This window comes from Aedes albopictus, chromosome 2 (assembly GCF_035046485.1).
Source record: "Aedes albopictus strain Foshan chromosome 2, AalbF5, whole genome shotgun sequence".
In the NCBI taxonomy this organism is placed as follows: Eukaryota; Metazoa; Arthropoda; class Insecta; order Diptera; family Culicidae; genus Aedes; species Aedes albopictus.
Genome location: NC_085137.1, coordinates 150,420,001 through 150,436,637, shown reverse-complemented (window position 1 = coordinate 150,436,637; position 16,637 = coordinate 150,420,001). Strand labels below are relative to the sequence as shown.

Below are 16,637 nucleotides of genomic sequence, written 5' to 3'. Positions count from 1 at the left end.
TGGATACAATAATGCTTCTTTACACTCGAAAAACACGGTTTATTTTACCAGCACATTGCGAGCGCGACCGACCGAACGTCACTTCCAACTCTCTTCCGAGTATTATGGGCATTATGGCGGCAAATTGTTGATTCAGTATTATCATGAATTTGATGTTATAACTAAATAAATGAATGAATATCACCGACCAAATCCTTACAATCCTCGTGAATTTAATTTGTTGGTTCCAGCATCTTCCAAGAATTTCGGATAAGAATAACCAGCTGTTTTCAAATTTGATCACTTTATATTTTCGTTTATCAATTCATTTCCTCTACGGCACATATGTACACAAAAACTCTCATACATCACAAATAAACATATCTTGAACTCAAATGGAATTCACAAAACTCAGTATCGGGTCCACAAAAATGAACAAATAAACACGGCTACTTCGAGTAGTTTGATTTATAGCATTCCGCCCGTTGCTGAATGCTCTGTCGCTATTGTGTAAGGTTGGACATTTGCCACCAACAAATGCCATTTGTGTTTGATTCATAAATTCAGTAACAAATTTTAAAAACGACGTATAATCAATGGTGTAGCATTGATTATACGTCGTTTTCAAAATTTGTTACTGAATTAAAGAATAGAGTGTAGAATAAGTGTTAGCTTTTTTTTTATTTTACTAGGACGATCAACTTGTTGCATTTAATGTCAATTTATTCTAACGCTTCTGAAGTCTTGTCGGTTGCGACTTATGCGCGCGCGCTCTTGCGTGGAGTTACGAAAAACGCAGCCCATTGTACACCCGGTTGACGGAGGCCTGATTCAGGAGATTTTTGATGTCTGCAAGTTAAAAATAAATATAAGAGGGTTTGAAATCATCATGACATTAAAATGGCAGTATGTATGTACCTTCTTTCTCGGTGTCGCTGAGCTGCTTCTTGGGGAAGGCCACATCGAACGTAATGTACATGGTGCCCCGAAGGTTATTGTTGTCGTAGTTTGGCATACCTTCGCCATTCTTGCGAAGTCTGGATCCTGGCGATGTGATGGTTTCCCGCGTGATGGTCACTTTGTGACCGTCCAAATGATCGATTTCCATGGTGAAGCCGACCAAGGCGTCCTGAGAAATTGAAACAAGATAATGATGGTCAACAAACTTCGATTTTTACTTTCAGTAGCTTCCTAGAGTCAGTTTGGTTACGATATTGTGTATCATGAAGATCATTGAATATTAGAAACTGCTCATTGGGATGGTATAGTATAGTTTGAGTAAATCATTTTGGTTTGTATGACGTAGGATATCCGCGATATAAAAAATCATCTGATTTCATGACATTTCAGAGCTATGAGTATTATAGAGCATGAGGAAATAATAGTTGTGTTAAATTATATGATATGGCTAATATTTCGGATAGTTCGTGATTGTGATAAAAGTGATTCCCAGAAAAATAGTTAGAGAAACCCTCTAAAGACATTCTTGAGCAATCTTTGGAAGAATTAAAGAAATTTGTGAATAAACTCCTGGAAGAGTTTTTTTTTTGTAAAAATGCTAGTAAAAATTCATGGAAGAATATCTTGAAGATTTCATGAAAACAATAGAAGAATTCTTGGAGATTTTTTTGGTGTTGTTCCTGGAGAAAACTGAAAAAACTGTGTTGGAATCTTTGAAAGATTTCTATAGAATTATTTGGGAAAGCTCAAAAAGAATTCTAGAAAAAAAAATGTTGAGTTTATGGGAAAATCCTTAGAAAAAAAAATCATGGAGGAGTCCCTAGAAGATTTTCTGTAAGAAGATTTGGAAGAATTCTTCAGGCTTTTCTTGTTTGAGTTCCTGGAGTATTTTTGGAAAAGTACCCGTAGAAATCATTGAACAAATTTCTAGAGGATTCTTTGAAAGAATGTCTGTAGGAAATCTTGGAAAAATTTTCAAAAACCTTGTAGAGGGGACATTTTTAACGAAATTCTTGAAATAATGAATCGGAAAAATATGGAGGAATAGCTGGAAGATTAGCTGGAAGAATCTTTAGAGACATAATTGTGTAAATTCTTGAAAGCACCCGTGAAAAAATTCTTAGACAAACTTAGGACAATCTTTTGTAGGAATCCTTGATATAATGCCTGGAAGAATCTTTAGTAGAATTCCTGAAGAAGAAAAAATCCTGATTAAGTCCTATGGAAATCTTCTAAAAAAATCCTTGGAGAACGTTTAGGAAAACATCTGGTAGCATTCCTGGAGGAGCTCGTGGAGAAATTTTTAGGGCAACCTTCTAATCATTATTGGAAAATGTATGGGATTAAAAAATTACCCAAATTTTCTTCGAATTATTGTTTTTTTTTCTAAACAACGTAAATTAATCTTAAAAAAGTTCTGAAAAGCTTAACTGCCTATGAATAGGTTACCCAGCAAATATGGGACTGATATGAGATCATATACATATTCAACTCAAATTCGACAAAATGGTCATTTACGCCCCTATGCATCAGGGCCCCTCAATTAAAGAAATTTGTGAATTCAAATTGGAAATATAGACGAAAAAAATCATGGAAAAATGTCTGGAATGTTTTTTGAAGGAAGCATTAGAAGAATTCTTGAAGAAATTTCTGGAACAGTTCCTAAAGTAAATTTTGGCGAAAGTTTCTTTAGAAACCCTTGAAAGAATTCTAGAGAATTATTTGGAAAATCCCAACAAGAATTCTTGAAAAAATAGAATTTATGGGAAAATTCTTAGAAAAAAACATGGAGGTGATTTTCTGTAATAAGATTTGGAAAAAATTTTCAGGCTTTTCTTGTTTGAGTTCCTAGAGTTTTTTTTTTTTTTTGGAAATGCTCGCGTAGAAATCATTGAACGAATTTCTAGAGGATTGTTTGCAAGATTGTCTGTAGCAATTCTTGAAAAAAAAACCTTGTAGAATTTCATGGGGACATACTTTACGAAATTCTTGAAATAATGTTTCGAAAAATTTATGGAGAAGTAGTGGAAGATTGATTGGAAGAATCTTTAGAGAAATATAATTGTGGCAATTCTCGAAAGTATCCGCGAAAGAATTTATACCCAAAATATTAGAACAATCTTTTGTAGGAATCCTTGAAATACTGCCTGGAGGAATATTTAGTATAATTCCTGAAGAAGAAAAAATCCTAGTTTAGTTCAATAAAGGTATTTTAAAAAAGAACCTTGGAGGATATTCGAAAAAATCTGGTCGCATTTTTTGGAGGAACCCGTGGAAAAATTTCATAGAAGACCGTTCGATTCCTGGGGAAAAAATGGCATATTCTTGGAAGATTATGTAAGCTATGGGTGAATTCCTAGAGGATTTTTTAAATGCGTTCCTGGAGTATTTGGAGAAATTAGTCTGCGAATCCTTATACGAATTAAAGAAAATCATTCAGAACTCCTAGGACAATCTTTGTTTTTTTCTTAAATTTTCGGATGATTTTCAGAGAGAATTACGGAAAGAATTGTTTGGAAGAATTCATTAGGGATTCCCAAGATTTTCTAGCAGTAGTTTAGGAAGATTCCTACAAGATTTCTTGGTAGAGTTCCTGGAGTAATTTTTGAAAAAAAACTTGTAAGAATCACTGGAAAAATGACGGAGCTCTTGAAAGCATCTTTGAAAGTATTGATGGAGATCCCTGACAGGTCCGAGGAATCATTGAGAATTTCCTAGAAAAAGTTGAAGAAATTCTTAGAAGCATTCGTGAAATTATTCTTGAAGAATTTAGGAATAAACCCTTGAGGTATCATTAGAGTAATCCCTGCAGGAATCTTAAGGATAATTCCTGAAGAAGTTCTTGGAAGAATTCATAAGGCAAGCCTTAGAGGAATTTTCGGAGGAGACCTTGTAAAAATCCTTGGAGAAATTTTTAGAAGAATGCTTGAAAAAATCTTGATGAAACCCTTAGAAGAATATTTGAAGGATTTATTGGAAGAGGTCCTCAAACAATATTTATTGAAATCTCTGAAAGAGAGATAAATTTCTGGAGGAATCCTAGCAATTATTGGGAATTATTGGGAAAATCTCATAGGAATTGCTGGATTTTTTTTTTTTGAAATATTCGTGGAATCATTCTTGAAAGAATAATTGGCATAATCTCTGAAGGAGTCCTTGGAATAATACCTGGAAGAATCCTTAGTAAAAAATTAAAAAAAGTCTTTGGAGCCCTTGCAACAAATTCTTGGAAATTTTTGATGGGTCCTTCAAAAAATGTTGAAATCCTTGAAAGTAGTTTTAGAGGGTATTCTTAAAAGAATTCCTGGAGAAATTCGTGGTAACATTTTACAAAGAATTATTTTTAAAAAACCTCGGAGTAAATCTTTGAGGGATTTTTGGACGAACTCTTGGAAGAATTCTTTTGAAAATTCAAGAAGAAATTTTTTGGGGGAAACATAACGAATTTCTTGAATGAATGGTTGGAGATCTCTGACAGATCGGAGAAATGCTTGAGAATTTCCTACGAACGAAGAACTTCTTAGAAGCATCTTGAAGAAATTTGGAATAATCCATAAAGGAACCATTAGTGTAGTTCTTGCAGGAATAATCTTAAGGAGAATTCCTAAAGTAGTTCTTGGAAGAATTAGTAAGGCAAATCTTGTAAAAAATCTTAGAGAAATTTTCAGAAGAATTCTTGAAAAATCCTGCTAAAACTCTTAGAAGAATATTTGAAGAATTCATTGGAAGAGTTCTTGGAAAAACTGTTATTGAAATCACTGGATGAGAGATGCATTTCTGGAGGAATCCCTGCAATCATTCTTGTTAGAATTACACTAGTTTACAGCATTTTTGAACTCGGTAAGCTGATGATCATTTTTGGTGTAGAATCATGCCCTGAGTTCGAAAATGCGAAGGAAAAAAATTACAGTAGAGCGGAATTTTTTTCGACTTTCCATACAAGGTTGATGATTTGGAATCGATTTTTGTTCTATTTTTAAGCAACGTCGCTCACTTCACACATCTCATTCTCCGTAATCAATGCTTCGATTGAGCTGAATTTTTTACTGTAATTCGCCTACATATGATACGTCAAATAAACGTTGAGAAAGAATTTTTAGATTGTTTTTTTCTTATTGAAAAAAATACATTTCTGCATATTTTTTCGGATTTTTAGCTAAAATTTTAGGAGATCGTCCCTAAAACTCGCCAATATCTTGAATTTCATCAATCTGATGCAAAACCTGCATTCAGATGATCGAATAGTATTGTATTCAACTTTTAATTTATGGAAAAAGATTTGAAATCAGTTGAACAAAACGCAAGATATTTGAATTTTAGTAAATTCCATATTTTAAAAAGTTGTAAAACTCAATATTAAGCTAAAACTCAAAAACTGCTCTACTTAAAATTTTTTGAAGCACGGTTTCGAAATCAGTGCTAAATTGTACTTCAAAAATTCTGGTCATTGACAGAAGTTCACGACTTTCGTTTTATTTTGTAAACTTGTGTTATTGGGGAAATTCCTGTAGGAATAATATCTAGAATAATCCTTGGAATAATGCCTGGAGGAATCTTAAGTAGAACTCCTGTAGAAGAAAAAAATGCTGGTTCGGACCTATACAATTTTCAAAATGAGACTTTGGCAAATATTTGAAGAAAAATCTGATGGTATTCCTGGTGAAACTGAAAACTCGCACAGAAATTTTTGGAGCAATCCTTGCTGTCATTATTGTACAAATTCTTGGAGGAATGAATGGAGAAATTATTGAAGGGTCCTTAGAAACAATAATGATGAAATCCTTGGAAGTAGTTTCAGAGGGTTTATTGGAAGATTTTTTGATGAAATTCATGGTAAAATTTCACAATGAATTCTTTTAAAAACCTTGGAGAAATCTTTGAAGGGTTCCTGAAGGAACTCTTGGAAGATTTCCTAGAGCAGTGCTTGGAAAATTTCCGGAAAGATTCCTTAAAAGAATTTATTTTAAGAAATAAATTATGAAATCGGCAGAACAATCAACGGAAAAATCCATAAAAAGTTCTGTTGATTCCTGGAAAAAAAAATGTTAGATTGATAGCAGAATTCATGAAGGAAATGGAAGACTTTCTACACGAAGCTTTGTATGAATTTCTGAAGGATTTTTCGAAGGTGTTCGTAGAGTATTCACAGTTAGAAAAAATCACTGACTTCGGTAATGACTTACCGAAATCTCAACCGTTAAGTTTGTTTTACAGGAAAAAATCGGTAAAGTAGCAACTTTTACCGAGGTTCGTGAGATTTTGACAGATAAACGATAAAATTTGACCGAAATTTGTTAATTTTTTACAGAATTTCGATAAAAATCCATTACCGAACGCTCAGCGGTTGTGATTTCGGTAAAAATTACCGAACGCGATTGGCTGTGTTCTATGGAAAACCCTAGGTGAATCCCTGATTTTGTCGAGGGTTCGGGTTCGAGGTGGTTTTCTACAGAAAGCTTTGAATGAACTGCTGAACGATTTTTCGAAGGTGTTCCTGGAATATTCTTTAGAGAAATTTGTCTGCTAATCCTTATACGAATTCAAGAAAATTATTTGAAAAACAACTACTTGGAGAATCATTCATTTTTATTTTTTTATTTTTGAATGAATTTTTAGATGAATTACGGAGAGAATTCTTTGAAATAATTCATGAATGAATGCCCCAGATTTTCTATACGTAGTTAAGAAACATTCCTGAAAGATTTATTGGAGGAGTTCCTGGATTAATATTTGGAAAATTGTAGTTTTTTCAACCTTAGAAGAAGTTTTCTGGGAGACATTTGACGGAGTTCTTAAAATATTCTTTCAAAGTATAAATCCCTGGCAGATTGGTGGAATCCTTGAGAAATTCCTAGAAAAAATGGAAGTATCCGTGAAATAATTCTTGAAGAAATTTGGAATAATCCCTAGAGGAATTATTCAAATAACTCCTGCGGGTATGTTAAGAAGAATATCTGGAAAAGTTTTTGGAAGAATTCTTCTGACAGGCCTGGGATAAATTTTTGTAGGAGACTTTTTGAAGAATTCTTGAAAATTTCATGATGAAACCCTAAGAAGAATGTTTAGAGGAATTATTGGAAGAATTCCTGAAACAGTTTTTACTGAAATCCCTGGAGGAGACTGTAGATATATTTCTGGAGGAATACTTGTAATAACTCGTGGAATCATTCTTAGAGGTATTATTGAAATAATTCTAGAAGAATTCTTGGAATAATGCATGGAGAAATCTTTGGTAGAATTTCTTAAGAAGAAAAGAATCCTGGTTTAGTCCTACGAAAATTTTGACCTTGGATAATATTTGGAGAAAACTCTAGTGGCATTCCTGGATGAACCCGTGGAGAAATTTTTAGAGCAATCCATGCAATAGTCCTTGGAGTGTTTAGAAGTAGTTTTAGAGGGTTTGTCGTAAAAATTCCTGGAGAAATTCGTGGCAAAATTTCTCAAAGAGTTCTTTTGAAATGCTTTGGAGAAAATCTTTGAGGGTTTCGTGGATGAACTCTTGGAAAATTTATTGGAGTAGTCCTGGGAAAAGTTGCAGAAAGGTTCCTTGAAAGATTTTATTTTAGTAAATAAATTATGAAATCTTCGGAACAATCAACGAAGAAATCCATCAAAAAGGCCTGTTGATCCCTGGAAAAAAAAACTTAGGCAAATCGTTGGAAACATTACTGTAGGAGTTTATGACAGAAATCATGAAGGAATTCCTGGGAGATTTTCTACACGATGGATGAACTACTGGAGGGTTTTTCGAACGTGTTACTGGAGTTTTCTTAAAAAAAAAAACAATGTGTAGGAATTCTGGGTGACTCCTAGGGGAAATGCTAGGAAAATCCTTGTTTTTCTTTCTTGAGAGTTCGGGAGGGTTTTCTACAGGTAGCTTTGAATGAGGATTTTCCGAAGGTGTTCCGAGAGTATTCTTTGGAGAAATTTAACTGGGATTCCTCAAGAGAATTCTTGAAAATTATTTGAAAAAAAAAACTTCTAAGAGAATCAATGTTTTTTTAATTAAGGGTAATTTACTGTGTAAATTACGGAATCTCGTTAATACAGAAAAAAAAAATACGGAAATAATACTTTGGAATAATTCATGAAGGAATTCCGCAGAATTTCTAGAAGTGGTTTAGAAAGATTCCTCTAAAATTTCTTTGAGGAGTTTCTGGAGAAATTTTTGGAAAAAAAATCTTGTAGGAATCTCAGGATTTTAATTTAAAAACCCTAAACAGAATAAATTCTTTGGGGAACACTTGACAGAGTTCTTGAGAGTATCTTTGAAAGAATTAATGGAGATCCCTGGCAGATCGGTGGAATCCTTGAGAAATTCCATCGAAAGAGTTGGAGGAATTCTTAGTAGTGTCCGTGAAGTAATCCTTGAAAAAAAAGGAATAATGCCTACAAAAAACATAAGAGTAACTCCTGCATGAATGTTAAAAAGAATTCCTGGAAAAGTTCTTGAAAGAATTGCAGATGAAATTTTGGAGGAAACTTTGTACGAAACCTAGCAGAAACCTTTGAGAGAATTCTTGAAAAATCCTGATGAAACCCTTAGAAGAATGTTTGGAAGATTAATTGGAAAAAATCCTGGAATTATACTTGGTGAAATCTCTGGAGAAAATTTTCTGATATAGACTGCCGCCACTCGCATAACAGTCCCATCTTTGCTGGGTTTCCTATCCATATGGGACTGTTTTGCGAGTGGGGGCAGTATAGGTACCTAGCTAAAATTATTTGATAAAGCTGCACAAACCTGCAAACTGATCGTCACGTTGGTGTACAGATCGTCGCCCCGTCGCTCGAACCTCTCGTGCGGCACCGTTCTGATCTTCAGAATCAAATCTCCCGGATCGCCATCCATGTGCGGCTCTCCCTCGCCGGAGAATCGCGTTTCCTGCCCGTCCTGCATACCTTGCTCAATTTCGATCTCGATGGTCCGTTCCTCGTTCACCAGTTTCACATTGGGACACTCGTCGCACACCGTTTGCTGCATCATCTGGAACCGACCTGGGCCCAGGTTTCGCGTGACCATTTCCTGCCGACAGTTACACTTCCGGGTGCCCTGCGCCGGCTTCATCACCGGTTTATTCCGAGTGATCTCCACAAAGTTCCCGTTGTACAGCTCCTCCAACGTCACGTACAAATCCATCACAATGTTGGCTCCCCGTGGGGTTTCCCGCTGTTCCTGGCCTCCGCCGAAGCCGAACCCGAAATCACCGAAGAAGTGCGCGAACGGATCGGTATTATCCATCATGCCTTCCTTCTTGACACACTCCTCGCCGCATCGGTCGTACAGTTTACGTTTGTCTTCGTCCGAAAGGACCTCGTAGGCGGCACCGAGATCTTGGAACTTCTGGGACGCTTCGGGATCGTCTTGGTTCTTGTCGGGATGTAGTTCTTTGGCTAGTTTTCTGGGAAATAGTGAAAGTAAATTGAGGGATTATAAGATTTTTTTAGTTTTTTGTGAGTTGATTCAGATAAATTAAATAGGATTTGAAACATTATTGAAACTAAGAATACTTGGAGGAGCTCCTGCAGGAATACTTGAAAAAAAAGTTCCTGGAGGGGGGACAAGTTCTGAAAATAATATTTGGAGGAATTCCTAAAAACAACTTTGGAGCAACATGGAGGAAGCTTTTTTGAAGGAATTCTTGAAGGACAAATAACCAGCATTCAGTCATCAGCAATCCCAAGTAACATTTTAAGTTTTGTTCAGCTCTATGAGAGATCATCATGACCAATTTTGTAGAACTTGCAATAAAACTGATTTATACATCAAAACCTCTTGATAATTTCTTTAAGAGGATCTTTCGGCTAAGTGGACCACTATCGGAGAGGTATTGCAAACCACATAAGAGTAGCAAAAAAACTGTTTTAAAACCTAGTTGAAAAATCTTCCATTCTCGAAAAGAGTTTATGATGATCGTTGTTGTTTTTTTTTTTTAACAAAAACTATGAGAGCTCAAAATGCAGAGATGCTTCTTCGATGGCACGTAAAGTTCGGGAGGATAAATCATTCGTAAGTAGAAAGCGATCATTTCAATGAAATATTATCGTAGTTATTGTGTTGGTAGGCTTATGCGCATTCAATTTTACCGTGAATATTGGGGTTGCAGAAACATAAAATTAATGCGCTTCGAAAATAGTGAATATTATCATCTTGAAATGAAATAAATCAATTTGTTAATTTGGTTAAACTATCTCGAATCACAAGAAAACTCAGCTGAGAGAGTTTATTTATGTGAGCATATTATGGAAATGACGGAAAACTATCATTCATTGCTTATTTGAGCAAAATTAACTATTTTTTTTTCATTCACGTCAGCTAATTCTTCATTATGGCGACGACCATAATTAGCGAAAATAAAACAAAAGCAAGTTTACTTTTATGATGACCGTAATAAACCTAGCAGTGTCATAGTTTCTGCTTTTCCACCAACAGATGTCGCTACTAATCGAACGGTTTATTGTGGTAATCATGAATGCAAGAAGGCCTACATATCGGAGAGTTTTGTTTACTCTTAAAATCTGGCTTTATGGATATCTTCAAGTCTATCTATATATATAAAAATGAGTTTAAAATTCCTTTGAGGCAACAAAACTCGAGAGCGGATGAACCGATCAGCATGTCTCTTGCACGATTCGATTCGTATTCGTGGTGGCTGTGTTTATATGTAAAAAAAAGTTACAAAAATCAACCAGAAAAGTTAGTAAATTGATAAAGTACTGATGTTTCATGAGCTGGGGAGGAAATCTACACGATCGAAATGAAACCAATCTAGAGTGCGGTGATATTTTGAGCTCAACAGTTGTCAAACCACCACAACCGCGCAAGACAAAGTTTGCCGGGCCAGCTAGTAGGGTATGTGTTCCATCAGTAATCTCACGCTCCCATATTCATCCTATTCGAAAACAAGCGATTACGGCACCGATTGATTCCGTTCTTTTTGTTTTCATGCGTGCTTACTCCTAACAAAAAATACAAAAATAAGAAACAAAACAAACAGCGCTTCAATCCTTTGTTTTTCGTAGGCTGAAAATGGGAGCCACATGCTTAATAAGGGAACCAGTACCCTATACTATAAAACATTTCATCAATGGTTTCATCAATGGATCCACAATGACATTGAACCAAAAATAAAACAGCGAGGTACAGTTTTCGTCATTTTCTTTTATCTTCTTCTGCAATGACGAAAACCATTGCGGTAAGTAGGCCTTGACCAGGTTACAATATGTAATCGTCACATGGCATCTGACTGCAGACAAAAGGCGAACCAGTCAAGCTTTTTATTGATGATGTAGCCTCCATCCTTGCGAGCTGCTGAATTAGTTCTGTTGGTATACATGTATGCTTGTTGCGCTGCCAATACGGAGGTTTTTGGTTCGATTCCGAATCAAGCCGGGTTTCTTTTTTGCATTTTTTTTCTGATCGACCATTTTCGTGATGCTGATTATTCGACCGTCTGCCCTGTTTGGCGCAAGCACTTCAACGAAAATGCCGACAAAGAGAAACGGCAAAACTTTTTCGTCGCGACTAGCAAACTGACTGACGGTGTTTGAACGAAAATATTCAAACGCTGCTGGTTCAGTGACGCAAACTTTTCATTACCCGTTGTCGTTAGTGATTCTTCTTCTGCTCCGATGACTATTAACAACTCTGCTCTGAACATATACAGATTTTGCATATTTTTTTGTAGTGAATATAAAACCTCAAAAAAAAGCTGTAGGTATATGAAAGCCTTAAGTATAAGCCGAGGTATAAGCAGTAACACAAAAAAAGAAAACGTTTCATAAAGTACACTATGGGGATTCACTTAAAGTGAAATGGGAGCGCGTCCAGGTGCATTTTTGCCTCGCATTTTCGAGACCACTGATCTCATTAACCACCAATTGCCCGAAAACGAAAATGCTACTCAATGTTTATCACGAGTGAGCAAGTCAACTCATTACCGTCGTGCGGGGCTTCTTTTTACACTTTTTCATGGTTTTTCAACTTAATGACAATATAACTCCCAGAGTGGTGAATGGATTTCCATAATTTTTACACATAATAATCGTGAGTATGTATTTAGGATGTATGCAAAATTTGAACAAAATCCACCCATAAAAAAAAATTGTTCATACACCAATCTGACACATCTCATATAGAACCAGATGGGGGCTACTTTGGACATTTTTATCTATAACAAAACTGCATTTCAAAATCCAGGTTTATTTAGAAAACTACTGTACACCAATACTGTAGTATACTATATTAGACATGATTTCAATAAATACATGCGTTTTAAGATGGTTCTGTGCTATCTTTGGTTTATGAACAGCGTGAAAATGATATTTAGATAGCCTGAAAAAAGGGACCACCAATCCTTTATTCAGGTGAAACGGTCTTTTATAATGTATGACGATACAAATATTCGATTGTATATGCTGCGTTGATACATCTATCTATATATATATATAAATGAGTTTTAAATCCCTTTGAGGCAACAAAACTTACGAACGGCTGAACCAATCAGGATGACTCTTGCATGGTTCAGTTCGTATTCTTGGTGGCTGTGTTTATATGTACAAAAAGTTAGGAAAATCAACTAGAAAAGTAACAAAATTGATAAAGTACTGAGCTGGGAAGGAAATCAACACGATCGGAATGAAATCAATCTAGAGTGCGCTGCTATTTTGAGCTCAACAGTTGTCAAACCACCACGAGACGGCAAGACAAAGTTTGCCGGAACAGCTAGTTTTGAATGAATTGATCAACCCTTTGAAATTTATGAACTGTAGAAACAATGTTTACAGACCAAATGTTCTGATACGTTATGTATATTTTATTGGTTTATTCGATGTTGTATCGCGTCCTGACAAGTAATAAACGGTCTGTTTGAAAAATAATTTCAACCAAATGAAGGGAAAACTATTGCTTCATAATAGTCCCAAAGACTTCAAACAGATTTGAACCATATTTTGAATTCGAAAAATCCATATTCAAAAGTGTCCATAGTAGCCCCGCATTTCAAAAGTAGCCCGCACGACGGTACTTTTTTCAACTCTGTGTGTTGTTTCGATGACGAGATCCGTGCTTCCGGTATTTGAAAGGCAGCCATTGTGACGGCCTTCTTTGGATTCGCTCATATATGTCCTTAAAAGCGTAAACTGCTGATTAAATATAATTTTGATTAAACGTCGCAAGGCAATCTTTGTTTATTTCATTCGCAATAATCAGATAATCATGGCTTACGCAGTTGTTTAATCTGTTTAGTGAGTACCCTTAAGGTGAATATAGAACGAAGCCACACCTTGAATTTTCAAAAGCACAAATCAGAACCAAATATCGCAAAGCGCTGAAAAGTTGATCGATTGATCAGTCGTTGGTGGTGACCAATCGATCAAATTTTCAGTGCAATCCGTCATTTGGATCTTCAGATTTGGGCTCATGAAAATTCGAGGTGGCTAATTTTTTTACTATTTTTTTTTTGCTTTCAGAAAATTATTCGCTCTCGCTCAAAATTGGAGCTTCAATATGTTGTTAATGATTGGTCAAAATTTCAGCGTTTTTGATCGACATATAAAAAAGTTATTAACAGCTGAATGAAACAAATTTTGACAACAAAATTGCTGTACGGACAATTGTTCGATAACCTGTACATTTATAATGTAAGGCCGTGTAGTACTGTCAAGAATTGCATCTGGAGATTTTTAAAGAATTTCTATTTTATTTCAAAATTTAAGTTTGCTTTTAAACAGTCGAATTCGCTAGTTGTAAGAATTTTGACGTGTTATTCAGACTTAGAAGCACAAATTAAGCGGAGAAGGCGATTTTCTATTCTTACCGATGCTGCATTGTATGCTGATCAATTTCAACCCAAAGTGGCATTTTCAATTTTCTGACTTTTAGAGTTATTTAACTAAAAGTTTAAATTTATTGAACAAAATTCTGTCACGTAGTTTTATAAGGACTGTATCGGAAATTAACTATAAACGTTCAAAATTGCCTGAAAAATAATCTGTTCGAAATATACAGAACTTTATTTTTGGAGATACTATATAAATCTCTTAAATAAAGAATGGCAGTTCTGATTTTCAAAAAATAATCATTTAACTTGGACTTTTATCTCAAAGATTGCACATATGTTTTTAAAATTTTGGACACCTCCTAAAAATTTAAAATTGCGAAAACTGTGGGAAAATATTTAATTTTTTCACTTATTTTTGCGCAAATATATTCTTTTCCAGAATGCTCATGATATAGGAAAATTATTTTTATCAAGAAAAATTTCCTCCGCAGTTCAGGGCAATTCTTAAAAATGAAAAAAGGCCATTTTTCGAGGAACTCTTTTTTTATGCGTCTTCAAAGAACGATTACGCAAATAAATAATACATCAAGTTGAAAATTTACATTTTTTTTTGATTGGGTATGTATTTAAATCTATTGAAGAGGTAGTTTTGCCAGAGAACGGAATTTTATAACCTCTAAAGATATTTAAAACAGAGCGTTAAAGTTCGACCAAAAAGTAGGTGCTTATTTGGGAAAGACCATGTTCTTAATGTTGAAGATTTTTCTATCCAAAATAAGAATTTTAAAAGTCGGTTTTGAGTGATATGTTATGTGTACATAACTGCTAGTAATAATCATTATTTTCCAGATTTTCCCCCGTACAATTTTTTTTCGCTAGAGATGTTTGAAACGTTAAAAAAATTAAAATTAAAATGCTGTTTGTACAAATTGTTATTTTGTGTGGTATACTCAAAGAGCCATATTTTCAATAATACTAAACATTTTCCAAATTTCTTCAAGCTGTTCTAAACTTAACTATATTGTGGAGATTTCATAGAAGAACCGGAATGAAAAGACCAACTGTGCGTCGAGATAGAGCATTTTGAATGTTTATAGTTAATTTCCGATACAGTCCTTAGACCCTGTACCAATATTGCAGAAATCCATTTTTATGCTCAAAAAAATAAACAAGGCATTCGAACATGAGTCTACGAGTTCATGGACAATGCCTAACTTAGAAAGTGCTCATAGAATATTTTACTTTGTCCCAGTTAGGACGTTACGCCAATAAGAAGGAAGGACATCCACTTAACTGTAAACTCTTAGGTCCTTGTATAACTTTACCTTTCTTGGCATAAACACAGTGATTACTTTCACTGCACAGTCAAAAAATTTTAACGAAATTTACGATTTATGATACCAGGATTCATAGTGGATAATTCCACCTCATGATCAACTACACACCAAATTACGGTAAACATTGTTCTATCTAGACATATCGACTACGCCAGAGACAGAGAGTCGCACCCGCCCCTTTTCCATGAACCACCCAACCTGCCCGTCCATACACTAAACTAAAAAGATCAAATTCAACCCATTCTATGCCCAGCACTCACCTGTACGCTTTCTTGATTTCATTTTTGCCTGCCGTCTTCCGGATGCCCAGAATTTTATAGAAATCTCTACCCGCGGCGACTTGCTGTACTAGCAAAATCAGCGCTACGTGAAGCAATACGATACTCCGCACCCCGAACGATTTCATCTTTTGGTGTGTAGGATAAAACCGTACCTAATTTGAATCGAAAACCCGTATTCACTACCGGTTTCACTCGAAAACTAAATTAGCAATCTTTCGCGATAAGATTCATCTAAATTATTGCCGTATTTAAGGACTAATTCGACTACGAAAACGACCCCGAATCGTCTCGGCGACGACAAACTGCGAGAAGTGTTTCGTGTACCGTAATCGTCGTATGGACAAACCCGTCAGCACAGAATTTTCCCTTCACACATTTGACAGCCCAGTTGCCGTGAATCGTGAAACAGTGTGCGTATGTGGCGTGCAGTGAGCTGATTGGTCGCTTTGTCGCTTTCGGTGATGTTGACAGTGATTTGTTTTGGCAGCATTGCCAACGTGAAGATAAGAAGCAGTGCTGCCATGATGGGATTGAAATGGGTGTGGTGGATAGGGACATTTAAATGGACAGTTACCCTATCCGGTTGAAAACCGGAGTTTTCGACTAGCGAAAATCTATTTTTCTGCAAGTTCATGCATTGGATCGGTCGGTCACTACTATACAGCTATATATACCGCATTTAGTTCACTACTGGACTGCGAACTGCGACTTTATAAGTGCGAAAACGTAGATAAAAGTGCGCGGTTGCATCATATCAGGTTAATGTCTTCGGCGCACTATTTCTTTAATCTATGGAGAACAAGTGCTCTGAAGACACCGAGTTGATTTGATGCAATCGCGCACTTTTATTAGCGTTTTCGCACTCGTGAAAACTAGTGCGATAGTCCAGTGGTGAACTAAATGCGCTATACTATAGAGAAGTGGGACCTTCTCGGTTTTGGACACTTTTCCGCTATAGCTCAGTCGGATCTTGTTTAATTTGTACGCGGTGACAAGTTTAGAATTAGCATAAGTTAAAATACACATTGATAAAAACGAAAAAAAAAAAACGCGATGAGATTGACTAAGTTATAGCGCAAAAGTGCCCAAAATAGCAACCACTGCCCAAGTGGTTCGATACCAGCGCACCACCTTTAAATTTAGGTCCGCATAGATTTGGGAAGGGCTGCAAATCGGTGAGTCGACAAGAAGAGCGTCCAGCATAGCACTGGTCCTCACAAGTTCCTACCTCATGCTTCCACGGGTCAAGCGGTGGCAAAGACCGCCAGCTAAGACCTGTGTGCAGTTGGTAGTGCAAC

At 35.8% G+C, this 16,637-nt stretch overlaps 1 protein-coding gene across 1 annotated transcript; it reads right to left on the bottom strand.

Annotated features, from left to right (window-relative positions):
- Positions 1 to 641: 641 nt before the first annotated feature.
- Positions 642 to 15,709, bottom strand: LOC109420973 (dnaJ homolog shv). Its single transcript, XM_029858879.2, has 4 exons — positions 15,319 to 15,709; positions 8,684 to 9,341; positions 898 to 1,108; positions 642 to 828 (listed from the first exon to the last, which is right to left on the bottom strand). Exons 1-4 carry the CDS (start codon positions 15,462 to 15,464, stop codon positions 764 to 766), a joined length of 1,080 nt encoding a protein of 359 aa, XP_029714739.1. The 5' UTR covers positions 15,465 to 15,709; the 3' UTR covers positions 642 to 763.
- Between the last annotated feature and the right edge of the window lie 928 nt (positions 15,710 to 16,637).

Excerpts from the sequence above, each read along its gene's own strand:
- LOC109420973 (XM_029858879.2), bottom strand. The coding sequence starts at position 15,464 with ATGAAATCGTTCGGGGTGCGGAGTATCGTATTGCTTCACGTAGCGCTG. Across the intron at positions 9,342-15,318 it reads GAAATCAAGAAAGCGTACAG|AAAACTAGCCAAAGAACTAC; the intron begins GTGAGTGCTGGG and ends ACTATTTCCCAG. Across the intron at positions 829-897 it reads CAGCGACACCGAGAAAGAAG|ACATCAAAAATCTCCTGAAT; the intron begins GTACATACATAC and ends TTTAACTTGCAG.